At 41.2% G+C, this 26,317-nt stretch overlaps 2 protein-coding genes across 5 annotated transcripts in view; both read right to left on the bottom strand.

Annotated features, from left to right (window-relative positions):
* bmp1a (bone morphogenetic protein 1a) overlaps nucleotides 1-19,535 on the bottom strand; it is a 38,732-nt gene extending 19,197 nt beyond the window's left edge. Inside the window, exons 1-6 of the mRNA XM_015019891.1 lie at nucleotides 18,704-19,535; nucleotides 6,977-7,090; nucleotides 3,137-3,262; nucleotides 2,713-2,830; nucleotides 485-663; nucleotides 101-206 (exon numbers count right to left, since the gene is read on the bottom strand). Coding sequence (XP_014875377.1) covers nucleotides 101-206; nucleotides 485-663; nucleotides 2,713-2,830; nucleotides 3,137-3,262; nucleotides 6,977-7,090; nucleotides 18,704-18,848 — 788 coding nt within the window. The 5' untranslated portion in view covers nucleotides 18,849-19,535. The remainder of the gene's footprint in view (nucleotides 1-100; nucleotides 207-484; nucleotides 664-2,712; nucleotides 2,831-3,136; nucleotides 3,263-6,976; nucleotides 7,091-18,703) is intronic.
* Nucleotides 19,536-20,646: 1,111 nt separating this feature from the next.
* Nucleotides 20,647-26,317, bottom strand: part of kansl3 (KAT8 regulatory NSL complex subunit 3) — a 14,884-nt gene continuing 9,213 nt past the window's right edge. For 2 of the 4 annotated variants that reach the window (XM_015019909.1, XM_015019900.1), the window contains 6 exons: nucleotides 25,211-25,298; nucleotides 24,865-24,992; nucleotides 24,369-24,478; nucleotides 23,427-23,625; nucleotides 22,639-22,757; nucleotides 20,650-21,824 (listed from right to left, as the gene is read on the bottom strand). In XM_015019909.1, coding sequence (XP_014875395.1) covers nucleotides 21,819-21,824; nucleotides 22,639-22,757; nucleotides 23,427-23,625; nucleotides 24,369-24,478; nucleotides 24,865-24,992; nucleotides 25,211-25,298 — 650 coding nt within the window. In that variant the 3' untranslated portion in view covers nucleotides 20,650-21,818. Of the gene's footprint in view, nucleotides 21,825-22,638; nucleotides 22,758-23,426; nucleotides 23,626-24,368; nucleotides 24,479-24,864; nucleotides 24,993-25,210; nucleotides 25,299-26,317 lie in introns of those variants that run through there. The other 2 variants (XM_015019915.1, XM_015019923.1) reach the window with 2 other exon arrangements.

Consider the following 26,317-nt stretch of genomic DNA (forward strand, 5'->3'; position numbering starts at 1 on the left):
AAAAGCGTAGAGCTGAGCGGAGAAACCACTCAGTCTGACTTTATCTGAGACCAATATTCGTGCTTGAGTCATAGGGGGACGGACTTCGCCTGGCGCCTACCTGGAGAACGTGTTCCTAGCGTAATGCATGATGCTATCAAAGTCATAGACTTCTCCCAAAGAGTCCACCTCTCCTGACTCCATCTTCAAGAAGTTATACTCCTGCCCTGAGAGAGAGAGAGAGAGAGAGAAAAAATAAGAGTTATGAAACAGAGTCAGACTGTAAATCAGTAAGTGTGTCAAAGGTGAGATCACTTTTATATGTGCCAAAACAGATCTAAGAACACATATGTAAAGATGTAAAACTCCTGCAAATCTCTACGCATTTTTTTCTTCTGTTCTGTTTTGCAACTTGGTTCACTCTCTCTACGTATGGAAAAATAGGAGATGGGGATTTTGTGAGAGACTGTGGGGACATTCCTAGGCGAGGTCCGTGCTCCTCTACCTGGCTGGATGTTGTCCCTGATGATGCTGACGTGTTCGTCTCTATCAGGACGCGTGTGTTCGTGCCAGAAGCCGATGACGTGTCCCAGCTCGTGCACCACAATGCCAAATTTGTCACAGTTTTTACCAATGGATATGGCCTGGGGGCCTCCTCCTCGGCGACCCACGTAGGAGCAGCATCTATGAATCATCACACACACACACACACACACACACACACACACACACACACAAGCCAAGACAAACATTAAAATACCAGACTCTATGCTTCAGGGATAAAATAATTATTAACGAGTTGAATGGATACCAGGAGAAACAAAAGGATCGTGTCTCTAACAGCTCAGACGTTTGCTACTTCTGTTCACCACTGTGCAAATGGATGAACTTCTACATACTTTCTTTCCAAGCAGGAATGGGGAAAATAAGAAGCTGTCACTGTAAAACGCCTTGAAGCAAATGCACATCAGTTTTCATGTTTCGACTCCTCTGGGAAAGCTGTCCACGACATTTCTGAGTGAGCTTTTCTTCATGTCGTACCATTGTTCCTGAGGCCAATTTCATTTCTGAGGTCAGACACTGATGTTGGACAAGATCACCAGTTTCCAATCCAATTCATCCCATAGGTATTCTATGGAGGTCGGGGCTCAGTCAAGTTCCTCCACACCAAACCCATTCTTCTATTACTTTATGGACCTTGCAATCATGTTGGAGCAGGAAGAGGTCAACCTCAAATTGTTCCCACAAAGTCAGGTGCATAAAATTGTTCAAAATGTGCCACTGCATCCAATGCTCTGTGTTGCATTAGCTATTATAAGGCTCGGCTGCAGCTGCTCTCATTATACGAAGCTCTCTATGAAGATGGTTCTGGGGCTAATCTTAAAGCCAAAAGGAGTTCAGTGGTCTGCAGCTTTTAAGTCACCAGAAAGTTGCTGTCCGCAGGCATCCGCAAGCCCTGTGATTTTACAGGACTTTCCACTTCATGGTTGAGTTGCTGTCTTACATTTTGCTACAATACCACTAATAGTTGACTGTGGAATATTTAGTAGAGAGGAAATTTCAATTCCGAATCCAAAAGCTCCAGAAAGTCTGAAGAATTACTGCTCAGGCCCAATTTAGAAGATTACCAGGTAGTCTGGCTGCTTAGAAGCAAAGTATGAAGAAATGAAGGATAACACAAGACATTTACTCTGTAATGACTTCAATGAAAGTTGATTAGGAACAGCTCAACAACCTCCGGGTAAGGTGACCCATCATGCATGCACACAGGTATGACACTCATTCATCTGCCTGAGAAATAAAAATTAAAAAAATTTGAGCGTGGCACCAGAACCTGGTGAGAGAGAGACAGAGTTCCTCTCACGGCTCTCCACCTCACCATGACATGAAAGGTTCACTGTGGGAGTCTGCAGGACAGGCACACATATCGTGGCTCAGCGGGCCAGACAGCCGCTCTCTAATTACTGCAAGCCAGCCCGGGCTCTCTTGAGACACGCCTTGAACTTTGCACAGGACAGATGGGGGCCTGCTGAATATGCAGCAGAGTCGAGCTTTCCCACTGCTAACCGCTGCTGCCTGCGGATAATGTCATCCTTGTTGCTTAAAAGGCCAGCTAGCAGGTTAAAAATGGCAACTCGTAGTCAGCTGGTAAAGTTCAGTTTCAGGAGCTGCATCTGCTCTTATTTGGACTGTTGATGTTGAATGATAAAAATCAGTCCAAAGAGGCGGATGGCTTAATGGCTTGTGGGCTGAGGTTGCCCTAAGCCTCTTTTGCTAAAAATATGGTACGCTTTAAAAGACTTAATGAGAAAATAATCATCAGGAAACCAAAAAAAAAGAAAAAACCCTTGTGTGTCTAAACAGATCGCCAGCAGTCGCATAGCAACAACACAATAAGCACCTCCCCTGAGAAAAGGAAAAATGCTGACAGGACATGTCCTCCTTCTGCTCCGTCCTGAACGCCATGAATGACACAGAGACACTCAGCAAGTCCTGAAGTTCAATGAAGAGGCACCGGAAATTCCTCCTCACTGAAAGGACTGTCACTTTCAGAGCCGTCAGTGGGCTAAACAGCACCTCCCTGACTGCAGACAGGGGAAGCGACGAGGCTGCTGAGCAGGAGACAAGGAGGAGTACTCGCGTGCAAAAATAATTAGCTGTGCATACCGAATACTTGTAGCATGAGCGTTGTTAAGTTCCTACATGAGCAAGCCGAAAACCCCACTGACTCACCCGCATGGACGGTAAGTGAAGACAATATAGCTCTCCTCCTGGGTCCTCTCTATAAAGGTCACGCAGGTGTGCTTCTCCCAGTGCCGCATGGCTTGGCGGAAAATAGCCCGCTGGCTGCCTGAAAAGGACCACAGAGGGGTTGAGAAAACACAGCTGAACGAACAAAGACTGTTTCCAACTGAGAAATTGTTGACCAATATCGGTAAGCACTCTTCAGTGTGGATGCTGCTACTGACTGCAGACTCAAAAGTATCTACTTTTAGCATGAATGAGATGTTTAAGTGAAGTCAGAAGATGCTCAAAGGCTTTAAAAAACCAGAGGTACTCTACTCACAAATATTATTTTCAGGGTTTTGTTTTTTAATGTTATTATGCTATATTTTAAACAGATACAGAACATAGCAAGTCAGTTGTTGTTGCCTACCACTGAAGTTGCCACTGATGACATAGGGGATGACCCCCTCAGGCCAAACGCGCTCCGGTCTGGAGGTGGCAGCCCTTTTCCTGCGCTGTGCAGCCTGTCTGTTTGGATCACTGCTACTGACTGAATCTGGATTTAAACAAAACAAGACAACAATCCTTCGATTAATTGAACCAGCAAAAACTAGCCAACACTTTCCATAGAGACAATAGTGAAAGTTTATTGAGCATTTATTCAAAGAGACTCTTTGAACCTTTGATGCTTTCAAGCTCCATAATTAGTCTTCATTTTAAATTCTGACTTTTACTTAATTAAAGAGGCATGTTCTTCAAACAGCATTGTTCCTCCTTTCGCACGCACCCTTCTTTATGTTAATATGAGAGAAGGCAAATTAATTTCACTATTTTAATGTCACTCAACCAGAGACGAACGTTACCATGGAGACCGAGCCCCAACCTAAAAACGAAGATTAACAAAAGAAACATTTCTTTTCTGATTCGATCTGTGTATAAGGTCTATCCAGAAAATATTCACAGCGCTTCACATTTTCCACGTTTTGTTATGTTGCAGCCTTAAACCAAATTGTGCAAAATACCTCATTATGACAATGTGGACATTTTTTATTGCATCTTTTGCAAATTTAATAAAAACATGAAAGCAAAAAAAAAAGAGAAAAAAATCTAATTTACATAAGTATTCACAGCGTTATACTTTGATCCAACTTTGGCAGCAATTTCAGCCTCAAAATTTTTTTAGTAGCATCCACTAAGCTTAGCACACCTAGCTTCAGGCAGTTTCACCTTTTCCTCTCTGGCGTCATGAGGACGGATGGGAAACTCCCTGGCATAACTAAGCTTAAAGTAATAATTTATTATTGACTACATGTTTCGTCTGGTTGGAAGTAATGTTAATGTTCTGAAGTGACCCACTTCTCTTCCCACTTCACTTGAGTCTCAGGGAAACTATGAAGGGCGCTAAAGATTAAGGTAATGGAAAAGAGGCCTCACAACCTCAAAACTAACATTTTCAAAGCATCACAAAAAAAATAAAAAAAATTGTCCTGCAATTTTGAAAAATAAAAAATAACGAACTTACACAATTTTTCAAGGTGTTTATATATAGATATATATATATATGTGTGTGTGTGTGTGTGTGTGTGTGTGTGTGTGTGTGTAAATGCAAAAAAAACCCAAAAAACAAGACACTTTCTTTTTCAAAGTAATGTTTCTTTTACATTGTTGTACAGAGTGTCAAGAGCAGAGATTTCTTTTCAGAAACAAACTTCTTGGTTGAATTAAAATAAGCCAGGGTTATGATGGAATAGATTAGGTCCAAGCACATTAATGGCACTGGCCTAGTCAAATTCCAGACCTAAGAGCTGCAAAGAAAAAGGGAACAATTTCCAGTCTGTGAATGACCTAATTTAGTAGAGACATCCTCCAAAATATTTAACTGTAGCAGAAACCAGTACTTTATATTTATTAGGAAAAAAAAAAACTTTAAAAACCTTGAGACATTTCACAATTACGCATTGTTTTGCGTTTGTCATAAAATCCCAGCGTAATGAATTGAAGATGTGGTCGTAACGTGGAAAAATTGAAGAGAATGTGTGATTATGTTTGGCTTTTTAGTCCTAAAAGAGCAAATTAAAAAATATATAGACTCTGAATAACCTTCATGAGAAAACACATTGTTGAAACAGAAGAAAAAAAAAAAAAAGAAGCAGTAAATCTGTGTAGGAGGGGAAACTGATGGGAGTCTGATGAGCAAGACTGAAAAACTGCTGAGAAAGCCAATTACATCATTTCTTCCCATCCTAGAGTTGTTGATAAAAAGAGATCATTTTAACGAGTGACACAAACGCCCATTTGTCTCTTATTTTTTTTCTCATCCACCACAAAATCAAAGCAGTCACTGTTGATTAAATCTCCACAAAGGTCTGGGTCATCCCTTGTGAGATTGTTAATTTGTAGCAGCAGCTTTAGAAGCACTATGAAACTCTTGATTTCCTTTCAATTTGACTTGTCCTTTACACAATCTGTAAAGGACAAATCTATTCTGCTGCAGCTCAGTCTGCAGAAATCCATGCTGGCCGCCTGGTGAGAACAATTAGCACGTTCACTTGTGCACACGTTGTGGAAAAATGTTGACAACAGGCAAATCATCTCAGTTCTCTGATAAAACATGCAGAGACAAAGCATGCACAAAAAACAATTACAATAGCTGATTTTTATTATTATTATTATTGTTATATTATTGTTATTAATACTATTATTATATACAACTGATGAAGCGTGAAATCCATTTCGTACATATCCTTTATGCATTTGGTGTCAGAAACACAGAAAATTGTTCCCCAAATTTCACTTAGTCTTACAAAATAATTCAGGCTGTTTGAACTTGTTTACATCCTACTACATTACATCCACATACATTTCAAAATGTCAACACATGGTGGGCTTCCTTAGTCTGTCAATTATACAGAAGAAAATTAGGGCCCCTAGGGAAAAAAAAAAGTTTTCTGACTTTTTTTTCACAGAATTCTGATTTCTGATATCAGAAAACTCTGAGATTATAACCATCATTCTGAGTTTAAAGTGGCTCCAATTCTATTCTGTATAGTTTAGATGGACAACCCTGGATTTTATTTAAACTCAAATGCACATCACACTTTCTGCATTAATAAATAACCTGAACACAGCCCTTTCCTTCCATTTCAGAGTGATGCAGTGCTGTATGTTGGTCTGTTGCATGACATTCCACTTTAAAATATGGAAAAGTTCTAGGGGCATTAGTACTGTAGACAGTAAAATGGCTAATGCTAACAGCAACCCACGAAACATTACTGTAACAAAATGCTGCTCCCAGATTTTGATGTATTTTATGAAAAACTGCAGCTGATAGGCGCTCATTCTGAAAATTAGAGTAGCTTTTCACTACATAAAAATGAAATGTGCTGTGACTAACCAGCTCCAGTGCGTACGGACAGTCTGTCTCCATTCCAGTTCTGTGACTGAGGGATTCCCATTCACACCACAAATCAACCCTCAAGGTAATATTTTAAGATGTTGCAATATATTCTTAATCTTTCAACGAGTCCCTCTCGCTCTACATGCCTGTTAGCAAAATCAAAAGCAGCAAACTAGCCCTGTTCAAACACAGACGCCGACTTGGACACACTTGTTGGTTCCTGTTCGCCTGGATCTTACAGAGCAACAAAGCCTCTGGTCTGCTTTGACTCACAGCTGTTATTTTTTTATTCAGCTCCACAAAGCCCTGCAATTATTCTTAAACTTCATCTTAGAGGTGTAGCAATGTGTGCCGATAACCCGTCTTTAGGCACATTTAAAGAGGGCTTAAAAACGTGCACACACACAGTCGTGTTTTCATCACTTGTGGGGACTTCACATTGGCTTCCATTAATTTCTACAGCCTAACTCTTACCATAATCCTATCCTTAACCATCACATATCTAACCCTTACCTTTACCCTAAATCTAACCATCACAGACCTAACCACTAACCCAAAAACAACAATTTCCATCATGGGGACCAAGAAAATGTCCCCACCAGGAACAATGGTCCCCATGACCCCACATAGCAGACAGAAATAGGTTCCCATAAGGATATAAAAACCTGGCACACACATGCGCGTGGCTGCAGGGTGGAGAGGATCCGAGTGGCTTGACCGATGCAGCATGATGTCCTCAGACAACACAATGCCACAGGCAGAAACCAGCAATGTAGCAATTATGGTCATTTCACACAATTTGATTTAGAGCAGTGATCCCAAACATAGTTGCCATTTTGTCTCTTTAGTCCAGTGGGTTCTTACTGTCATTACCTGCATCTGTGTGATTTATGGTCTGGACGGTTCTCTGAGCCAAATCGATGATTCGGTCCACCTTAAAAGATTTCAAGTCCTCTTCATCCAAAGCAATGTCTCCCAGAAAGGCAGCTGAAACAGACAAACAGAATCGGGGTTAACACAGAGCGAGGCATCACTCAGTCACTTCAGATCGAGCAGGCTGCATGCAGTCCAGGCACACAGATGAGAATATACACTTTTCTTTATTTGACTCAGTTCTGTTTATGCTTTCCTTGCAGAGAAATAAAATTAGAGCTGCGGGTCAGCAGTGTGTTGCTTTGGTTTCCAGGGCAGCCGTACCTCGGTTCAGCTACAGGAAGAAAAGAGAGCAACATTTTACACGCCATGTGAATTGCATTGCTTTCTGAAACACTGGAGCTGAAACTCAGCTTAGATGTTAACCAGCAAACAAATAACATTATATCTTCAAACACCTTAGCTTGGTGAAGAAGAAGCACCAGAATCAGGTACAGTCAGATATTTTGGACAAACTTAAATGTTTCAGACGATCGAGCAAATATTAAAAATCAGTCGGAGACAACCTGAGTAAACCCAAAAGCAAATAACCGATTTTACATTTCAGGAAAACAAAAATCTAATAAAAGCAATCTCTCCGTGTGCAAGAAAGTAATTTCCCCCAACTGGTTGCGACACCCTTGTAGTGTGTTTAAGAGATCTAGATAAGATACCTTTTGGTCTACTCTTTGCAGAATTGTTTACATTAAGCCACATTTGAAGGTTTTGAGCACAAACAAGTTGTTTAAGTGATGATGCAGAATTTCTGTTGGATTTAAATCCAGACTTTGACTAGACCACTACAAAACCTTTATTTTGTTGTGTTTTTTTGTTCTGTTAATGAGCCATCCAGAGATGGACTTCCTGAAGTCCTTCGAATCGTCATCCTGCTGAATAAGCATACTTGAGCTTAAGGTGATAAACTAATGGCTGGACTTTTTCATGGTTTCTGAGGCAAGTGAGGCCTGGATGGTTTCAGATGCTGTTCTGGGTTCTTCCTAAATAAACCGTCATTGTGTTCTTGGGGTAATTTTGGTCAGTCGACACCCCTAAGAAGATTCTCCACTGTTCTACAGTTTCTTGATAATGGTTTTCAGGAGTCAAAAAGCTAAAGAAAAGGCTTGGTGACTTTTTCCAGACTGACAGACGCTGATGCATTTGTTTCTTATAGTTCTTGAATTTCTTCAACACTAGTTTTTCTTGAAACTCCACAGGAAGTGTGTTTAAAATCTTTTATCCTACTTCATGCTTCAAGGATTTTACTTAAGTGACTTGATGATTCAACAGATTTTAGTTAATGATTTAATGATCAGATTTGATTTACCGTGTGAAGCTGCACAGTAAAGTGGTTCATTACAGTAAGGTCAAGATTTAACAAAAGGATGCTTGATTATCTGAAGCATTTTCTAAGGAGAAACAACCCCAAGAAAATCTGTAAGTGGGGAAATCGTTTTTCTCGGCACTATGTGGAACAATGACGTGCTGACACTGCCTCCTTGGAAGAATATGGGGCACCTTGAACGGGTAGCAGCTCTTTAATTAGGCCAAGGAGGTGGAAAATAACCAAACAGTCCCACTTTATGAGGAATGTGAGCTATTAGATTTCCTACTAAGCGCTCCTTTGCTAGAAGCCTTCGCCACAGAGACCGGGTGCTCAAGTTTACAGGCTTTTAACAGCAGCGTGTTTTGAGGATTTATGGCTCAGTTTGTATGCAGGAGTTTGGTTTGAGAAGGTGGGGGAGTTTTCTCTAGGAACGTGGAAAGGGGAGGAAGGGCGGAGGCAGGCGATTCATTTCTAAAAAGGAGATGACATCTAGCAGGGAAGAAATTGGTGGAAAGAGACACATCCCCTCTGCCCACAGCACGGTTCTGAATAGGAAAGGCAGATGTGCAGCAAAGTGGAAAATGACAGGCCTCTGCATGCCTGTTTGGTCGGTCAGCTTGGCGGAAAGCCAGAAAAACCCAGGGGTGCAATTAAATTTGGGTTAATGAGGTGCTCTTTGGTAGTGGTTCTAATCATATTGTCGCCCTTACACAAGCTTTCTCCACTGCTAAACACACACATGTGGACAATTTATTGTATTTGGTTAATTTTTAGTAGGGATACTGCTATGAAGTCTTAGTTTTATTCAATATCTTGCCTCGTAGTATAGATGCTGCCTCTGCTAACAGTAGAGAAGTCCTGAATCAAAACTGAAAACAAATTGATTACAAAATCATCCCCCATTTAAATGTCAGAGAATTTCTCCCTAACCTTTTCTTTTATTTATTTTACATTAGAATACAGTTGGTTGTTGGATTTACTGACTGAAAATTGTAGGAGTTTTGATGTGTTTAATGAACAGACAGAAACTAAAATAAAAATCCAGACCTACCGCACATCAATCAACTGATTTTAGGAAAATTGGCCAATTCCAAACCCGGGCTGACTGATTAATGCCTTAGAATCCATGCATTTGCGAACTAAATCGTGCTCGACTATCTGCACATGGAGACACAGATGGTCCACGTCAAGAGAGGAAGAATGAAATGGAGAGAAAAATCTGGCTGAAGTCCCTTTTAACCGAAGAATTGTGATGAAAACTTTCTGGAATCAACTTTGTTCAATGCAAACGACTTCCAGCCACCCTGCAAGCTACATAGGATGTAGCGCATAACGAAAGGATAAGAGGTTAATGACAGCAATAAGAAAAGGCGCAAGACGGGGCACGTATGGAGGACAGGTCTGAATTCCTGAGGTCCAGTGGTTCAAAGAACAGTAAATGACCAAATATGAGAGACAAACCTGACTGCAGGCAGCCAGCTCTCATAGAGAGCCATCTGCAAAAAAAAAAAACTGATATAGAGAAGCTACCAGATGTTATTCTACAAAGGACGGATGGGGTCCTTGCAGAATTTTTTTTTTTTTTTATCTTAAAGTCCTTTATTTTGATTCCAAGAAAAGCTGAAATGAACAGAGAGTACCAGAGCTGCACGTGTAGAGGAGAAGTCTCTGAAATACTGTTGAACAGTATTCAATGAAGTGATTAAATAAGGAACCATATGGAGTTTTTTTTTTCCCCCTAAGAGATTTGTGTTATCACACATTATTCAATAGATTAATTATTCAATAGCATTTATAGCTGCTAGTATTTGCTACCAGCTTTGCACACTCAGAGCCAGAACTATTTGTCATTTCTTTGGGAAAGCTCAGTCAGACTGGAAGGAGAGCATCTGTGAACAGCAATCTTCAAGTCTTGCAACGGATTCCCAATTGGATTTAGGTCTGGACTTTGACTGAGCCACTCAGCTTTTCTCACAGAACTTCAGCTTCATCCATCTTCCCATCAACGATTACCAACTTTTCTGTCTCAGCTGAAGAAAAACATCCCCACAGCATGATGCTGCCACCACCATGTGTCATTGTACTGAAGGTGTGTTAGGAGCGTTTGCTTCTGCGGCACACAGTATTTTGAGTGAAGCCTACCAAGTTTAAGTTTGGCCTCGTCTGAACTGATCAAATTCCTCACCATGTTATCTCTGTACACTACTTGACTCAGTCCAGTCTGCTTTTAAAAAATTGGATCACATATTTATTAAGAGTAGCCTATAGTGACCTACACTGAAGCCAATTGATGAATTTTCCATCTCTCGTCACCCTGGCACTCTGATGTCCAAAACAAAAACAATCAAAATAAACAGATACTGCTAAGAAAATATAAAAGAGTACATCTTTAATGTATGATGACATCTCTGGCTTCTAGGTCATCATATTTTAATTTTCAAAAGAAATGAAGTTATTCAGAATTGTATTCCAAGTATGAGATGGAGGATGAGAAAACGTAGCTCGACTAAAAGCACTTTAAAATCACCTACTGGCTCGTGGCAAACAGCAAACGAGACTTTAGATTTTAACTTTCAGCAGCTCCTCGACAGCGACCTTAGCACCATTGGCTCTTTATTTGATTAATGCACTACTTCTCCTTCACAATTACGTGGCACTTTGTGTTGGTTTAACACATGAACCCCTCCCCCCCATAAAATACAGTAATGCAACAGAATGAGATTTGAAATTGAAGGGATATAAAAGGGACATATATAAAATACTTTTGCAAGCTCTGTCCAAATAAAGCACAAGCTTTCACCGCAAGGTGAATGGTTCTACCGGTGATGAAGAGACTGAAGTGAATGCAAACTTAAACAGAAAGTGTGATAATGTACAGCCCGGTTAACACTGAGGGCCCATTTCCCCCCGGGTGCAGTGGTCGTCGTAGAGACGGCGCTGCAGGTTTCCGGAAAAAAAAAACAACAAAAAAAAAAACTCACAGGGATTATGAATTAATCCCCTTGTCTCCTGGCTTTAATTATCCACAGACACATGGTTTCAGGAATCTTTTTGTTCTCGGTGCAGGGTTGGGATTGAGGCCAGGCTGTGGAGAAATGCGATAAACTAGATACAGGGGCCGTGTAATAACGTGAAGCGCAAACACAATGACACTGCTGTGTCGCACCGTAGATTATAACCAAGCTAATGTGGCAGATGGCAAGTGATCACAGGAGAGTGCAGAGCTGGATCCCTTTCCAAACATTATTCATCACGTAGATGTCACCAGCTGTGGATATAAAAATGATAATACGTGTACACTGTAATTAGAAAAACAGCAGAAGGGTGGAAGTTCTTCTTTAGAGGAGGGAATTTAGATTATGCAAAACCAAAGTCCACCAGTGTTTTTATTTATTTTATTTTTGTTCATCTAAACCACCATAATCCCGCTCATCTCCGTCTGCTTCACCACAGCCAGAAGGATTACCCATCAGAACTCAATCATATTAATCCCATTGATTTGTGTAACGCCCTTTCCTTGACCTCCGGGCCATCAGACGCTCCAGGACCGTTCCCATAAATCTCCATCAGGGGAATCACGCACCGGGACATCTGCTGCGGAAACCTGCACCAACATCAATACTAAGCCGCTATAGACACTAAATATCGGCCTATATTTGGATGAGCAGCTCCTTTGGGAGGCAGGGCTTATGGGGCCCGGAGGGGGAAGGGGGGGGGACAGTTGGATGGCATTTTCCCAGAACCGACGGAAACCCTAAATGCATCACAATGCAATGGCGCCGCCTTTCACTGCTCATGTTTGGAAACAAACGCAGCGATTTGAATTCCTATAGAGGCCGACAGCGTATTGCGTTTGGGTGATTACCATGTGATGACAGGGTGAGTATCACTCATTTGATCTTGAGGGGTTCACCAGGAGGTCTTTGTTTGCCGCTTACCTGAAGGTTTTGTGAACTTTTCACACAACAAAACTTGCAAAGCATAACTTTCTCGAGGCAAACTTTCTCAGAAGCAACGCAACTCTAACTTGGATATGATGAATTGTTTCATGCAGGGCTGGTGTCGCGTTAAGCCGGTACCTCTCTCCTCTGTAAAAACAACACCAGCTGTTATTTCTGCAAAGAATGCTTACCTTGACATTTCCTAACACCACAATTTGAGCTTGAGGCGGGAGAGCAAAAGAAAAAAAAGAAAAGAAAATCTGTGTAACCACACAGCTCATTTTTAAAAGGTAGCTGTGGTATAATTAGAAGAGAGTGGCTCCAGCAAAGTCACAGACATCAGCTGGAGAGTAAAGTAATTATTCTCTAATAAAGCCCAACGCCTCAGCAACCGCAGCTGGAGCTACTGTCACCACACGGCAGCTTCCATCTGACAAAATAAAGAGCGGCTTCAGTTAAAAGGGCGCACAGCAAGAGGCTGCCTCACCTTTAACACTTCACACTCCATCAAGCCCATTAGCAGATTGGATTCCCCAGCTCATTTTCACCGCCGCTGCTGATTACTGATACATTCCGCTGCCGGTCGAACTCCCGCCAATGATTCATCAGCCTGCCAATCATTTGTCGCACACTATCCGAGGTCGTCTGCAGGGATGAATAATTCAGCATGACCTTTTTAGAGATTTTCCTCTAAACCTGGTTTCGCAATTACGGGTTATGAAGCTAACAAGTGCATATTTGCAAAGCATTAAGAGGGAAGAGAGCAAATCTAAAGTAAATTTTTAATCTGGTCTTTGAATCAAACAAGTACACTGAGCAGGCATTCTCAAAGCCCTTCAATTAGCACACCAAAAGCTGTTGTTGCCACTTCGGCTCCACACCCAGACTTGGTATTAGCGTTATGCAAGATTAGTTATTGCTTAGCTCTGACGACAAACATATTGTTCTAACTAATGCACTGAGACCGTGCCGATGGATCAGCTCCCTCGTCACCCGAAGGAGTCCTGTCATGTAAAGAAAAAGAACCCTCAACACTCAGCTTGGGCTCAGCTACAGAGTCTGCATTCCATGATAAAAGAAAAGCATCTGCTTAAGTGTTGCTTAAAGGCCCAATTCTGCAGCAGTCCAGCAGAACAGAGACCCATCACCCTGCCAGAGCGTGACAGGATGGAAGGAGCTGGATAACGAGCAGCATCTGTCTCCAGCTGCCATTTTTCCCCCCCAAAGATCTAAATAAGGACATAAGACATAAAGCTATTGGGGAACAGAATGTGGGGTATGTGGACATCGCCAACTCGTCTATCTCTGGACGCGCAAGACAGACGATCATCTCTATCAGAAAATATTGTAACGTTTTTCCACTAAGCACCAGTTTCTATGTTTTAATTGTCACATACTTTTCAAAGCATAACATTTCAGTTTAAGTAAGTAGGATGGTTCTTTTTTTTTTTTTTTTGTCCTGACACTGGTGAGGCTTCATCATGTTAATACCACCAGAGGTCTGCAGCAACTTTTGGATGAATCCCCGCTCCAGCACACCTGAGTGGAATGAACATTTAATGAGCAGGTCTTTGCAAAACTTGCTGACATGTCATGGAGGTAATTCTGTCTTTTGACTCATACCCTATATTAGCCCATTAAAAGCTCCACCCTATTCATAAACTCCCTTGGTATTCTGCTTTTCTCAGCAATATGCATTTGGGAATTTGGATGATTTTCTGTCTGAGTATAGGACACAGTTTTTTATTTATTTGTTGTTGACTTCATTTTTGCTTGTTTGTTTTTTTAAGAGATGCACCAAGATATTAGCCATGGATCGGAATTGAACAATTTTACGCTCGATTAGACCTGATCGGTGATTGGCCAACACAGATACTTTCTCTGGCAATTGTGCAAAATGCTAATGTAAGTTGCTATAGACAGTCGAAGTTATTAACGGTGTGGATAGTGAATAATTAATAACTAATTACAATGGAAAAGTTGCTTAAGGCTCTTCCATATTCCCAATAAATCAATTTAACAATTTCTTTCAATCTAGGGTTGCAAGAAAAGCAACCCTAGATCAGAGCTTTTCTTGTCTCAAATGTTAGCTTGGACCCAGCTGTTTCTTATTTTGAAATTATCGTGTAGAAAACATTTCAAGTTGCGCAAAAAAGCTATAACTTGTCAAACAAAAAGAGCAAAGAATGTATTTGAAAATGCTTTTCAGATGGTTTTAATTTGCACAGATACCTTTGTCCCACAACCTGCAGGATTTTGCTTTGTGTGCAGATTTCCAGCGATGGAGAGAGACACAGCTCTATAACTTTGGCTAGTTTTTGAAAACAATATTTTATCTTACTATAGAAATTTGAGTTTTATAATAGATTAAATTGCAGCTGTCACTGCAATGCACCAGTGGCTGCGTGGATGGAATACTGGATAGGCGAATACATTTCAAGTGCCATGCATTCAAGCTCTGCATGTTAACAATACGTTTGAACAATTGGATGAACCCTGAGTGCCCTTCATACCAAATCCTCGGGTCTATTTTAATATCTGTGATGATTGAGCTCATGTTACTGTGATGCAGGAGCAAAGAAAAGTCAGGAAAACACAGGTTAATTATATCTTAACACTGGCAGGTAGTTTTTTTTTTTAATCTGAAAGCAAAAAAATAATTGTTTTTTTGTAATTTAGTGTTCTTCGTGAGAAAGTGGAATCGGGGAAAAAATGTTACTGCCAGGTGAGAGATTAAAATACTTTTTAAATGAATGGTTTGCAATTGGTCACAACACCCTTCCACTAATCCTGCAACTTCATCCTTTTGAATTTCTTCAAATTTATTGGGACTCGAAAGAGGAAAGCAAACACTTTGCCATATTTTAAGCCTAAAGCAGGAACCTAGAGTCTGTGTATGTGCACTTCCCCTGTATCAGCCATGCTATTTAAACAATCATCAAAGCTTTCCACAGATAACAAAATTTATCGTTTATGACCAGCAGTGAATGGCGGTAGGAATGACATAAGTTCTGTCTGAAAGGAAAGGCTTGAACCTGCCAGGATCCCTCATGAATGGCATATACTCACCTCACCTGAGCTGGCATGGCAGAATGTGGCTGGCCTTGCAAGTCCTTGGCACAAGGTGAATGACTGTCTGTGTGAAGTGCTTTAGCCAATCAGAGAACAGAGCTTGAGGCTTGTGGAAAAAAAAAAAGAAAAAATCCCTTGCACGAGCGAGGGATGGGATTGTGAGGTTGACCTGTCTGTGGCTCCAGCCACGGCGGCACAGAGGCTCCGATGCACAGGCTCAGCCAGCCTGGAACCTTAAGTATATTACGATGTCTGCGCTTTGAATTGAGACTTAAGTCAAACCACCGAGACCCGGCCGATTATCATCTGAGCAGAAAAACACAACGAGCATGTCTGCTTCTCATCCATTTTTAATTGTGAAAGTGAGTGGGTCTATAATAGAGCCTTGTTAGAGTCTTAAATGACTTCCTGGGACACGGCCAAGTTGTGAATTCAGCAAAAAACAAGGCATTTTCCACTGGTTTTAGACCTACATTGATTCAATAAGTTTACTCTTAATACTCCGCTTGCTTCAGTCAGTGCATCTCTCCATCATGATGGAGATGCAATGACAAGTTGGTAGTTTTAATATTAGGAAATATAATCCTTTCTACTTTGATCTGGCAAACTAGCATTTCTCCATATTATTAGCCATTTACCGCTCAATTCATATTTATTCATTTATTTCTCCAAAAGATACAGTTCCTCCAGAAATACACATGTCTTCCTCTGCATCTCTTTCCAGTCTGACCTGGTTGGAAAATCTCCAAGAGGTGACTAAGATGTGCTAGGATCAAATATCAAGGAGGCATTCAGAGGCCTGAACTGCCTTAGCTTCATTCAATTAGCTTATTTCAACGAGTATAAGCAGCATCCCCTTTTGACAGAGAGGAGCGGAGGCTCTATTCTGAGCTCCAAACCTGATCTCTAAGGCTGAAGACCCCAAAGTTCAAGACAGAATAGCTCTAATCTATAGTCTGACATAACGGGATTAACTATCCACAACACATGTATGGATGTTTTAAATCTCAGTTTCAAAATTGCAAGAAGTTTCTATTGAGTGCCAGGCTGAGCTGTGTTTTTTTTCTGGCTGTGTAGAATAACGCAGCACTGTCCCTCCCCAAGTGTTGCTGTACACTGATGGTCAGCTGGATGAAAGAAGGCTACAACACTTTAATCGCTGTTTGAGAAAATTCCTATTCTTGAAAAACAAGGATGGTCGAGAATCTGAAAGAGAATTACCAATCACTATTATTAAGGTAATGTTTAAAAGCTACTGGTTGTATGCAAAGTAACCAACTGCTTGCTGAATAGAAAGACTAATTTAACCAGCTAATGTCGCCCCTGCATATCAGTGTTAGTTTCTAAAGAGCAAAATGCCAAAAGGTTATACTATTCAGAAAAAATAAGTACTTGAAATCTGCTACCCTATATTTTTTATTATTTAAGTTTGTGCAACTAAATCAAAATAATACATAAACGGAACACATAACCCGAAGTTCATTATGTAACCTTATTTTTGCAGCATTTTTGTTTTGTTTTGTTTTGTTTTTTTAAATAAAAGCATTAGATTTTGTATTACTCAAGGTTATAGTCATGGCTTACTTTAGATAAATAGCCACTGCAAAAAACTAAAAATATTCCAGGAGCAAACTTGAATCCTTATGCATCAGCTAATTTACACAACAATTAGTGAAAAGCTGGTCCCCCACCTCCCCTGAATGTAGCATTTCCATAAGTGGGAGGATTGCAACATGAAATGCTGACCCCTAGTCACAGAGAGCGATCAAACAGACCGAGTACAGCGAGGTGAGACAAATGGGAAAAATAGAAGAGGAAAGAAAAAAAAAATCAATAATCCAAGAATGGCCACCTTGCACACGCTGTTCTGGATGAGTGCTGGAAAATAGACTGTCTGAGGCGGGAGGAGCTTCGGTCAAGGGTCGGAAGAGATGGACGGACTAAGTTTATATGGGTGACCATCTTCTAACCACCTGCCTGCAGGCGCGCCCTGAGGAAGACCGTGAAAAACAACTGCAGTATGGCGAAATGACGGTCTGGACAAACTGAGCTGTAATTGATGATAAAGTCCTTGCCAAGGTAAACAGCAGTCACGTCTAGTGATCGTGTAGTGGAATGTCCCTGCTGAGACACAGAGTTGGAACATCAACAATTAGTCCTAAACTAAATCAGAGAAGAAAAAAAAAAAATCAACACTCATCACAGAGAGCATCATGCGCAAGTGTCCGATGAATCTGATCTTCGGATGACTCAACATAAACAAAGTAGACGCAGGAAGCAACAACTTAATGACTTGAACATGACACACCGATCAACTGGAGTCTGACCTTTGTCGTGTTTACACACAGTTGCAATAGTTCTAAAAAGTTTTACGTCCAGCATGTGTTCTTGGGCAGATAGGAACGATTTTAAAAAAAAGAAGAAGAAAAAAAAACAATTGGGTAACCGAGTTGGCAGCATGAAATGTGCTGAGCTGACACATCAAAAAAAAAAGTTAAAAAATTAAATTCCCAACTGGGAAGTGCTTCCAGGACATCAGAGGTCATTTTCAACTGAAGCCAGCTCTCTGTATCCGTAACCTGAATACTTTTACCAGATGGAAAACACAATCTGCTCAAACTCCCCCCGAAGGGATTTGGCAAGACAGTGAGTTCAGATTACAAAAAAATAAGGAGAGAGAAAAAAGCTTACAATGGCATCTCGGGTATCTTTAGGACAATTCAATGGTCCGTCTGCTGGAAGTAGAAGCCAAACATGTTTATACTGTGGTGTGCGAGCTAAGAGAATTATGTGTGCATAATATTTAAGCTCCACTGTACTCTGTTTTTTCCCCTCCTCCACTTTTTTTAGAGGCTGTGTGAAACAGGCGGCGGGGAAAAAAAGACTATTTGTCCAAAAATGGGGGGGGGGGGCTGAAAGGGAGATGAAGTTTTAATATAAAAGTCCAGAAATCACCAGATTTTTAAACAGATCAAGAACCATAAACTGTAAAATCTAGAAGATCTTGACATTTCTCAGAGATAAAGCAGCAACTTTTCAACTAGCACTGAAAACAAAAACTTTTCATGGCTCTGCAGATGAAATTTGAACTCTTTTCAGAAAAAAAAAATGTTTTCATCCTTCCCGATGGTTTCACCCGACTATTTCAAACTGCAGAAACTATGCCATTCACAAAACAATTGCACACAATGTTCTCGAGATCCTGCTAAAAACTACATCCACTGCTGTCATCTCCACTAAAAGCGTTTTCCTGCTCGGTCTGTGCGAGCGGCATGTTTCTACCTTCTCTCAAATGAGGAAAATCTCGCCAAAAACGTACAACACCAAACAGAGAGGGGGACGAAATCTCACCAGCTTTACAGGGATCCTTGTAGTCGATCGCCTCTGATGTGGCACTGGGTTCCACATAGTAGCCCGGATCAATCGCCTCCAAATCGATCGCCAATATCACGCCGAGACATGATAGAAGAAACAAACACCTCGCCGAGAGATCCATGTTTGTGGTGGGGGGGGGAGACGGCGAAAGGCGAGGGATAAAGGTAGAGGAAGAGAGAGGGACAGAGGGAAAGACAGAGAGAGAAGAGTGAGTGAGAAACAGACACAGTGAGAGAGAAAAATGGGAGGTTTTTTTTTTCTTTTTTTTTCAGGGGGGGGGGGGGGCGGGATCCCCCCGGGGGGCGGGTTTTAAATCCAGCCCTCTCTCCGGTGTCTTCTTGGCTCTGGGGGCAGTGATTTCTCTCCTCCAGCTGGAGCTGCGGGTTACCGCCTGAGAAACTTTGATGATATGGCAGCAGCTCCACCGGGGCAATGAAAAAGCTCCTTCAGTCGGTGATGCCCGGCTGCATTTTTATTGCTACTTTCTTAGTCCATCTGGGAGCCTTGACGAGCGCATAACGGTGGTTCTCATTTTTATAACCATCAACAGCGGTTGCCTCGGAAAACCTTTAATTTAGGTCAACAGGAACAAGCTGAAGTAAATTATATCCAGCTAATGAATGATTTATGGGCTTTGCTCTGACGGCATTTGGTTTTTAAAAGTGTCAAATATCTCAGAGTTGCAATTCCAAGGTCTCACGTCCTTGAATTAAAGTTTTGGTTAAACTCAGCTCCGTCTGCCTTGTTTACTTCCGCACACGATGCGCACTAGGTTCATCCTCGCACGTGCGCCAGCTGTCCCTCACGCTGCCTCACGCACGCGCTCAGACTGCTTGACCTTCGAGGCATTTTTGAAGAATGCAATTAGCGCGCCACCTGTTGGTGTTTTATTAAAACAAATAAACGACGAATTATGAAAAATAAGGTATGCTGTTAATTTATGCAACTTTACTGCCAACTACCTTTATTTTTGGTGTTTCTTTTATGACATAGCAAATACTACACACATGGTTGGCTGTTTATTTATTTAATCCACTGAGAAGCTGTAAAAACCTTGGCCTGTTACACTAACCTGGCTTTATTCTGTGCTAATGAAGCTTGTATGTTTTCCACCTTCATGCATATTTTTTTCACTTCCTACCGCAGTCCGAAAAGGTTAATTGGTTTATTTAACTTACTAATTGGTTAACTGGTCTGTCGAAATTGCTTTTGTCTGTCCTGTGTGTCTTTGTGATGGACTGGCAACCTGTCCATGGTTTACCCCTAAGGATAGATGGTGATTAACGAATGTTTATAATTACAATTACACTCAGCTACTACTCTTATTCCTACATAGCTTTCCTTCCATTCCATGCTACTTATCAGACAAAATCCCAGTAAAATACATTGAAGCTTGTGGTTGTAATGTGTCAAAAGGTGAAAATACTTTTGCAACGCACTGCATCTAAATGGATCCCCAAACACATAAAAATTACTTATGAGAAGTTCCTATATCAACATGTTGGATTCCTAAGAAACCCAGTTACTTACTCAGTTACTGGAGCTGATAGGGGAGGCAAAAGTAAACAACGTTTTTCTTAATGTCTGGCACCAGTTTCCTGCACATTTGAGCAAATTCTGAGGCTTTACATAAGAAGGACGAGACACTTATCTTTATCTTATCTGATTGCTGTTGCTGGGTGGAACTGAAGACGGGAAGTCTGCTGCAATGAGTGCGTTGTATTTATACAGTCTCTGTAAACACAAAATCGTATCCATCCCTCAAAATATAACACCAGAGTCTCTTTACTTGTTAAACACACAGGAAAAAGTGTTTAGATTGGTCAGGCAAAGCAAATGTTCTCAGAGGGAAGAAACCAGTTCAGTGCAAACAAGAAGGCCAAATAAAATGAAAGCAATGAAACAGTACAAACCAAATACAATTTAAATGGTGGTTTAAGTGGAACAACGTTTTATGTGAGAGTTTTCCATAGGAACATGTTTAACAATTTCATCTGTGATTATAAACAAATAATGACATTTGAAATTAGTTTAGCACAAATGCGAAGGTATATCAGAGAAACCACGTAACACAGTCAAAAAATGAATTCTGACATGATGTTCAGAGGCTTGTCTAAATATTCATACCCATACAACTATTCTATTAATTGCCACATTATGACTGCACAGTTTAATGCCTTTTACTGTGATTTTATGAGAACTAATGACCAAAACAGCATAAACCAGCAAAGTGTAAGGAAAATTATATTTTCATAATTTCTTAAATAAAATTTGGAAAATCACACGTATGTTTTATCTTAAAGTAGGAGAACTCTGAAGGAAACCGGATGCACCAAATTTTATTCAGCGGTAATAGTGTTAAGGAGACTGAATAAAAAAACCATGCCACAGTTAAACATTTATACTATTTGTAAGAATCTTTCAAAAACTTCACAACTATTCTGGATTGGTTTGACATGTAAAATCTCAACAAGATATATCAAAGTGTGTGAATCACATAGCCAATGCTAAATAGTTGAAGGGGTATAAATATTTTTGTAAGGCTCCGCAGCCAGCCAGAAGAACATTATGCTTTAGGGAATGATGCTGAAACATATCACACCGAAATTTAACCAACTTTATCAAACAAAAATGTTCAAAATGTTCTAACTGTGACGTTCAAACCATCTACAAGTTGCGAGAGAACAATAATCTAGGGTTCGGCAAAAAACGTCAAAGTAACATTTTAGTTTATTTTTATTTGACAATTGCCTTTGTCAGAGCTAATTTACCACAATGCAGGTAGTTTTGTGGCTTACACTCACAATATAATTTTCTCCAGAGAGGATAACATGTGATCAAGTCGTATATCTTGCTGTCAAAATGCCCTACTTAAAAGCACAATGAGGAGGTATTTCGCTGAAGCTCGAATCCCTCTACAAACACAGCAATCATGACTCCCCAAGCTTCTCTCCTCCCACCCCAACGGGACACCCCTCTGGAGGACACGAGGCAGCTGTTTTTTTCTGCACGACGCCGGGTGTTGTGTCCATCGCTGCAGGCGGAGAGCAGTCGCTGACGCGGCATCATCTTACACAGTGAGCCGAGAGGTTCATTGCTGTGAGAAGGGCACAGTGAAACCCAATGACAAAACTGTTCTGTTCAATGACAAAACTGTTCTGTTCAATCTGCAGGAGCAATCACTTCACTTCCCCGTTTTGCCTTCAAGTGCTTGATGCAATTATGTGAGCCGACAGATTCTCACCAAGTGTCGGTTAAAAATATTGGTTTCACAATAATAAAAGAAAAATCTGTAGTAAAAATTTCATGTCAGCTAATTCTTTATATTTGAAAATAATTTCTGCTGCTGTTAAAATTACAGAATCTTTATAAAACTAACATTTATTGTGATTCTGACACAAACTGAAGCAGATCTACACTAAAAAACCCACTAAATTCAGTAGCAGTTTTTAAGTACTTTTTGTGCAGAATGTGTTGTTCCTTAAGGAGTAAAAAACTGAGTTTCACTCTGAGCAAGAGTGACGAGTGGCACTCCATTCGCATTTTTGTGACTGGAAATGATTCAAACATCCTTATTTCTGTCTTTTGGAAGCAAGGAAACACTTTTCCCCCCCGCAAGTTCACCAGCAGCGCACAGGAAAAAGTGAGCAAAGACGTCTGCGTGTCAGTTTAATGCAATGTGTTGCAACAACCCAAGTTGAGATTTCATATGTAGACGTTTTGTCTTGCCCTGCGTTCAGTCACCCGTTTCCAAGAGCAAGTCGTAAATTCACCTCGATACGCTTTGGCACCCCCATTTTAAGGCAGACTTGCGTTCCTAAATTGGTTTGTACGTACTGACACACAGGGCAAGACAAAGCCACGCCGTGTTCAGAAGAACTAAAAAGCTTCACCGGGCTCCAGTGACGCACCTTGGGCTCAGCTGATTGAGCTGCCGTCACAGTTTCACCTGCTTGGCTGAAAGCTGCTGCGCTACTCGGCTGTGCTCCGCGGAGGGTCACCGTTATAGAAGCCGGGGCTTTCTGCCCTCCTAACAACACACAGATAAAAACCCTGTAACAATAACAACCTAGACATGCTAGTGCTCCATACAGAACATAATTGTGCTTTTTTTTTTACCCAAATGGTTAGACGGGAAAATCAAAATAAAAGGAAAACGATGGACAGATGAGTTTGATTTCAGTCTTTATTGCAACAGGCACAGGAACTGAATAATGCCACGTGTTAATGTTATTTAACTCAGGTGATTGGAAGGAACAATTCACAGCATGTCACGAGATAATGAGACAAAAACAAAAGAAACATGCGATGATAATTATAACAAATGACTTGACAATGGCAGCAGGCTGGATTGAATGTTTTAATAAATTCACTAAACGTATCCAACATAATTTTATATTCAATTCTTCAGAATCAAATAATTAGGCAATTTTTCCATAAACATGAGTCCAAATGTGATAGTGACGCAGAGTCAGCAGAACGTGCGACTCTGCAAACTTTCCACCGGTCGACTCCTTCCGAGTAAACCCGTCTTCACTCTCATCCACAGAGCCGTCCTCTGTGTCTCTGCAATGCCGTAATCCTCTCTGGTCTAAAAATGTCCTGAACTACTTCTAAAACAGAGAGTGAATGAACTCCCCCCCCCCTCCGCCCCCGGGCATTCAACGTGGCCGTCGCGTTTTGGCAGTTCGACACATACCAGCGGTCTGATTGGTGATGTGCGCCAAGCCGGGCAAGCTGCTGGCCAGCTTGGCCAGTCCGCCGTTGGTGAGCAGCTGGTGGATGGCGGTGGTTTTCGAGATGCTTCCTGTTGTGACCACGGGAACTGCCCGGAGCAGAGCGCTGCCGCCGGTACTGACCGAGCTCAGGATCGCCTCCTGGGATTTTCCACAAACTGCCTGAAAGAAGAAAAAGGAACAAAAAAAACTTTTGAGAGATTTTCCTCATCAATCCAGCTTCATAGAATCATTTTAATATTAACATTTCAAATCTGATTAGGGGACTGAAAAAAAAAAAAAAAAAAAAAAAATCTGTGCAATAGGACTTTTCAGTCATTTTGTAAGAGATTAGCTTGATGGAAAGCTAATCACAAAAGATGAATTTTAGTTTTTTTTTTATGTTTTGGGATTCTTAGTTCAGTCATGTTACCTAGACTTTCCTCCTTAGATTAAAGGAAATTATTCTCAAGTTAATTTGAGAACACTGTACCATCTGTAAAGCACGGTGGTGGCAGCATCATGTGGTTTTGTTGCCAGTGCTAACTGTGGATTTCCCAAAGCGGGTGAAGAACTACCTCCAAATTCACCTCAAACCCACAGCTAAACACAATTAGACACTGATTTCAACCCAAACTAAAAGTGGTTTCACAATAGATTACGGCTGAAACAGTTAATTGTTTCAATCACGATAAATCAATTAGTAATATTGGTCAACTAATTTAGTAATCGATTAATTGTCGTCTCTTGTAGCCCCTGAAAACTGTTTACGTGCGTCTTTGAAAGCCAGAAATAAACACAACAGTCATGTTAATGAGTGTAAGCAAAACTTCTGACAGCAACTGCAGTGGTTTTATTCCAATACACTCTTGTTTGTCATCATCATTGTAATTTGTACAAAGCGTAAAGTTTCTTTCCTCGTGTACCTGAGTGCTGCCTGTGCTTGTTGCTGTGGAGGGAAGGTTAGGAGCTTTGGTAACGATCTCCTGCAGACTGAAACTTAGGCCTTGCAGAAGACTGCTGGCGGAAGCCGGCGCTGCAGAGGAAATAAAAGCACAAACGGCAAATATGCAAGTTAAATATTAAAAGCAGACATTAGGACCAAATTAATACTTTCAGAAACCAAAAGGTTGAACACGTGGACAAACACAGACAAGCGCAAATGAGGACAATCACGTCCAAAACAGGGGGAAAGGTTCGGATCGGTGGCGAGCAGCAATGGCGCAAGAGGTGATCAATGATGATGTTTGCTAAAGTATGTTGCCCCTCACACACTGTCCTCATCCAGCGTTCAGAACTGCATTCTGACCCAGGCCAACAGATTACGGTGTGTGTGTGTGTGTGTGCTGGAGCTGCCGTGCTGCGTTCTGTTTGCACAGCTGCGTGCAACTGAGCGTGCGAAGCGGGACAAGACAGAGATACCTTGGGCAGTAGCTGGAGCTTGCACCTGGGCTGGTGTGGAGGACACTGACACCATGCAAGGCTGCACGCTGCTGAATGAGCCTGAGCCTGGGGACAGGGCACCAGACACCTCTGAGAGACTACCAGACCTGCAGTGACACACACACCACCAGTCTGCTCAGGAGCTACACCAGCAAAGGCTGCTTTGGCCGTCATTCGGCTCTCGAAATTCTGAGTACCACCTCTCATCGATCCCCTCTGCACCAGACACATTGTCGTCCAACAGGGGGGAGGCGTGGACGTGGGCGTAGGTACGCTTAGGGTTTTAGGAGCTCTACGTTGTGCCTGTGAGAGCGGGCAAGCTTACCGCTGGCCTGTGAGGAGTCCAGAAAGCTCCTTGGCACCCGGCACAGTCTGTCCCACCGCCACAGTTAGAGGCTTGCCAGAGACACCCACTGGGAGAAGAGAAACAGAGCCCGAGATCAGGACAGGCAGCTACGGATGGATTTATGAAGACAGTAGATTGACTTTCTGCAAATTATATAACACCGTCATGTTTGTGAAGCACTTTGCTCCGCTTCTGTAATATTGCAATACCAAAGAAGAACAACAAAACAGCTTTGGATCGTGTCATTTTGTCTTGATTTCTGGTGATTTTATCACTGAATCCCCAAACAACTTCTGAGCCAAGATTTAAAAAAAAAAAAAAAAAACACATATATTGTTTGGATGTTCTGAAAGAATTATCCAAACTATAAGATGTCAGGAGAAGTATCAGCAAATTAATAATAAAATCTTGCTTTTTTTTTTAATAGAAAAATAAGTACACAAGCTATCAAAAATAAAGATGATAGAGCACCATAGCAACATCATCATAATCTGAAATGATGATGGCAAGGGTTATTAAAAAACTAAATAAAAAAGGTTTTATAAAGGTTTTTTAATGCCGATATTGATCCGGACAGAGTGAAGCTTTTAACAGCACATTTCTCAACTGGTAGCTATGGTTGCTATTACTGCAGGACGTGACGAGTCCAGGCTTCAAAGTCAGAATAAGAGTTAATGGATCCAAGCATTATCCTAAAGATATCATCATTTACATGGCGCAGACGTGAAGAATGTGTGGAAAAACTGCTCATTTTCAACTTTGTCTCCACTTGCATGCTGGACTGGTACCCACCACTAACACGCCTCAATATGATGGTGAGGACATGAGATTATCTTCAAAATGGCTCTGGAGGTCTTGAAAAACTCAGATAAAACAAACAGAATGTTCCACAACTTCTTTGAAAATACTTGAACTTTTTTTTTTCCTCCTGTGCAAAAAAAACGTGCCGTGTTTCAGCGAAAGACACGACTCGAATGGTTGCATTTGGTTTTTCTGTGCAGGTTTCTGGAGACCTTTTAAGAATGTCAAGTGAAAAAAAAAAAAAAAAAAAAACAAAGGGCCCCCCGGAAAAAATCTTTTTATTTA

Source organism: Poecilia latipinna, unplaced genomic scaffold (genome assembly GCF_001443285.1).
Source record: "Poecilia latipinna isolate Pla-1442-1.1 unplaced genomic scaffold, P_latipinna-1.0 Scaffold82, whole genome shotgun sequence".
Classification (NCBI taxonomy): domain Eukaryota; kingdom Metazoa; phylum Chordata; class Actinopteri; order Cyprinodontiformes; family Poeciliidae; genus Poecilia; species Poecilia latipinna.